Below are 4408 nucleotides of genomic sequence, written 5' to 3' on the forward strand. Positions count from 1 at the left end.
CCTCAACACATCAATTGCAACATACCTAACAAACCTCTCCTTCCCATCATAGACTATCATATAAGAGAAATTTTTTTCATGCTTTGTCCTCCTAAAATCACATCTTTCGGTCATCCTAACATCCAACAGACTAAACTTCAATTAGCCTAGAGGACGCAGACCAACAATGTCAGTGATGTTCTCATATATATAAATTTTGCATTTACCTCGATGTCGTAAACTCGTCATATATGACGAGTCATATGAAAATTTTGTGTTGATCTTGATGTCGTAATCTTATAAATAAAATGAGATATATGCAAATTTTGCATAAATCTTAAAGACGTAATCTCGTCATATACAACGAGATCCGTACTAGGTCGACATGATTTTTAGTGTACTCGTTACACAAAATAAAGCCAAAAACATACAAATACAACATAATTTAAATAGGTAGACACATCTCTAAAAGGAGGCTGGCCATCGAAGCACATTCAAAGTTTGACCCTTTCAAGTTGCGGATGTTGGGCTGAGTCGTAACCCGCCCTCACTATTCAAGGAAACTATAGTCTATGGAGCATCGAAAGTGATTCATTTATAATAATTATTAAATAATTTGAAATGTTATATTCATTATATTTTAAATTTTTATTATTAAGCTATAGGGGTTACGCTATATGAAATGTACAATCTTCAATATGCAATCAACGGGTGATCTAATTGGACAAGAAATGTCTACCATCCCGAAGATAACTATGATAACAACTCTAAATTTAAACCATTTCCCTTATCCTTACTCTAGCCATATTTACTAACCCTAACTCTAACCTTAACTTCGAGCCTAATCCAATAGTAACTCTTATCCCAACCCTAAATATGATACTAGTAATAACACATACTATAATAATAAATTTAAGCCTAACCCTAACCTTATCAAAACCTAGTCCCAACCCTTAACCCTAAATGTTGACATGAACAACAAAGACGATAACCAAAAGGAGGAGGATATTGATGACCTAGGGAAAAAAATGAGACAACCAATTAGCAAGAAGAAGGTGATCATGGAATTCAAGAATGATGAAGATGAAGCACAAGTGATCGAGATTTAGGTTACTAAGGCTCTTAAGAAGCTGGCTTAGATGTTGTTTGTTGTCATCTTTTATTTGTCTTCGCTTTGTCATTGGTTTTTTGGTTTTTGTTGGTTCTATATTCTGGCTCCTTAGATTATATCATGGCTCATTTATCTTTTCCAACATAGCTCTACTTTTGGACTCTTTTGATCATATCATGTAATTTGCTACTTAATGGGTTCTGGATCCTTGTAAAACCTATTTTTCCCTAAATCAAATACTCTTGATATTAATGCTAATTTTGAACACTAAAACTATTATTAATATAATAAAATATAAAATAGTATATATAATTAATAGTTATAAATTATAATACCCAATTACTAATAATATAAAAAATAATCTAAGTATATTGTTTGGTATCAATAAATTATAATTAAAATAATTAAATACACAATAGACTATTACAATTAAAAATAGCATATTGTCTTTCATTTTGCATCTACTACCACTAGCTTATATATTTTCACCTTTTTCCATAAATTGTCTATGTGCAACAAGCACCTCTCGAGCATATCTCTCAACTTATTGTTATATATATATATATATATATATATATAGCTCATAGACATTTCCTTACACAAAATGTACAATGTAGAATCTCCAATATGCAACCAACAGTTGAAGCAGTTGATAAAGAAATGACTACCATCACAAAGATCACCACCATTTATTATTTTTAAGATCGGAGACCACTCTTAAACCAAACAAGAAGATAGACATTGGTATGAAACATGATTCTTATGTATTGAAATATGGACGGGTCATATTCACTCACCATTTTGATTGACAAGACTATTTATGAATTAATTAATTACAACATATCCGTGCCCTTTAAACAACAAGATAACATGTATCACAATATGCATAGGTCATATCCATTCCACATTCAAATTGACAAGAATATTTACCAAGTGATGTGCTGTAGCTTCTTCTTAGCACACACACAAGCATCTTCTTAGCACCTCTATATATATACTTAACGCCTCTATTAGATTCAAGTACTAATTAATAATTACAATAGATGTGCGCGAAATGGTCAAAATGGCTTAAAATTATAGATAATTACCGATAAGCTTGAATTCGAATCCAGTGATCTACTTCTTCAAGCCCGTGGCTAAATAGCCGAAGAAATGCCAGCCATAATACCTTTGAATTAAAAAAACAAATGGTCAGTGCTTCTAATGTGCTTCGAAGGGCCTACCGATTTAAATTATGTTCAATTTGTATGTTTCTGGTTTTACTTTTCATAACGAGTACATTACACATCACGGCGAACTTGTACGCATCTCCTTGTTTTAGAAATTTAGGTGAGATTACGGCATCAAGATTAACGCAAAATTTGTATAGATTTCGTTGCGTTTGATGATATTAAGACATTAAAACTGACGGAAAGTTTCTATATGCCGCGTTGTATTTGATGGGACATTGTGGTCTGAGTCCTCCAAGCTAGGTAAACTCTAGCCTTTTACTACACTTTGTCGAATACTCTACCCGTGGCAATGGAAACCAGCTTTCTTGTGTCAGACCATGAAAAGTTTCCATCCGGCTCAGCGATGAATAATGATAAATCTGAGCTTAACGAGGCTCTGTTTGGAGAGGAAGAGAAGGGGATGGAGTTGTTTCAACTTCTGCTCAAGTCTGGACATATGATAGGCGAGGATAAATATGACGAGGCTGCTGAAATGGTCACCAAATGCCAACAATTGTCTTGTCAGATGGGGAATGCCACGCAGAGGCTAGGCTATTATGTTTCCGCCGCACTGCAGGAGAGAATCGAACGCCAGACTCTCCGAATGTTGAATAACGCAGCTAAACCAGTACCCTATTTGGGCTTCCATATTGCCGGCGAATTCAACAAAAAGGAGTTTTATAGGCATCTTGCAAACTGTAATAGAGTTCTTCCCGTTGTCAGAGTAATGCAGTTCACGGCTGTGCAGGCAATCATTGACACCGTGGGGAATGCCCAGAAAATTCATGTGATTGATCTCGGGATGCGAATTGGGTCGCATTGGACAGTATTGATGGAGTACCTGGCACACAGATCTTTGTCCTCTGATTTCCCTGCGCTTCAGCTTCTCAAAATTACAGCAGTTGGGATGGATTGCGAGGAGCTTTTAAAAATCGGAGAAAGACTTCAGGAGCTGGCTGAATCTTTGGCGATTCCGTTCTCGTACAACAGGGTAGAGATCGCCCGAATGGAGGAGATTAAGGAGGGCTTGCTCACCGTTGAACCTGGCGAGGCATTGGCAGTTCATGCTCCGCTTGTTCTGAGAACTTTGTTGTACGAACCTGTCCTGCTTGAAAATCTGTTAAGCGTTATACAGAAGCTACGGCCAAGCATCATGGTGAATGTTGAAACAGAAGCCCAGCACAATTCTCCATCTTTTGTTCATAGATTCAGTGAGGTGCTTAGCTTTTACATGGCGTATTTTGATATGATGGATGTTAGCATGACGGACAGAAGTGATATTAGGAGGATGAAGCACGAGGAATTGTTACCTGGAAGTAGCATTAAGAATATGATAGTGTATGATGGGAATGAGAGGTTTGTTAGAAATGTCGGAACTGATGTGTGGAGGCGTTTCTTCAAACAATCAGGGTTCAGCGAAAAGAGTTTTAGCTTTCGAGGTACGTATCAGGCGGAATTGTTAATTAAAGAATGTGGTTCCAGTGAACATTGTACTCTAGATGCTGATGGACATGCCATAATTGCCAAGTGGAAAGGCACACCATTAGTTGCACTCTCCGCATGGAGTGCTGTCTGAATGAATTGTAGTGGTGATGTCTGCATATTGTCAACTGTCAGCTGTTAGATAGACCAATAATTTGGGTTTTCTTTAAAATCCTCGAATTCTAAGCGAAAATGCACCACTACAATGGTGTTATTACTATTTATGCATCTTACCCTTAGGTTTTAAATTGTGCATTTCTTCTCACAATTTATGTTATGAATGTGGCATTCAATTTATGTTAAAACTTGCAATGCCGTGCAATTACAATATTATAACTAAGTTTGTTAAGTGAAATCAAACAACTAATATAAAGTTGTAAAGTTCTTGACATTGATAAGAGCTGCAGAGCAGCCAAGTTCTTGCTGAAGATGGTGAAGTGATATTTCCTTGATAAGTGATCTTTCCTTGATAAGGTTCTAACTAAATTTAGCTTCTCGGGAAAGTTCCACAAGATGATTTTGAGTTGTGTTACTATTACAAGTTATGTGGTTTTGGTTAATGGGCTCCTTCAGGATTTTTCACTATTAGTACTGGTTTTAGGCAAGGAGATCATCTATCTCCCTA

The 4408-nt window shown here is 36.2% G+C and overlaps 1 protein-coding gene across 1 annotated transcript; it reads left to right on the plus strand.

Moving 5' to 3' along the window:
* Positions 1-2611: 2611 nt before the first annotated feature.
* Positions 2612-3877, plus strand: LOC149561516 (DELLA protein RGL1-like). The gene has a single exon (XM_089827855.1). It carries the CDS (start codon positions 2612-2614, stop codon positions 3875-3877), a length of 1266 nt encoding a protein of 421 aa, XP_089683981.1.
* Positions 3878-4408: the final 531 nt, after the last annotated feature.

This window comes from Cupressus sempervirens, chromosome 4 (genome assembly GCF_028749045.1).
Source record: "Cupressus sempervirens isolate cs-2001-9-10 chromosome 4, ASM2874904v1, whole genome shotgun sequence".
NCBI classification, from domain to species: Eukaryota; Viridiplantae; Streptophyta; class Pinopsida; order Cupressales; family Cupressaceae; genus Cupressus; species Cupressus sempervirens.

Excerpts from the sequence above, each read along its gene's own strand:
- LOC149561516 (XM_089827855.1), top strand. The coding sequence starts at position 2,612 with ATGGAAACCAGCTTTCTTGTGTCAGACCATGAAAAGTTTCCATCCGGC.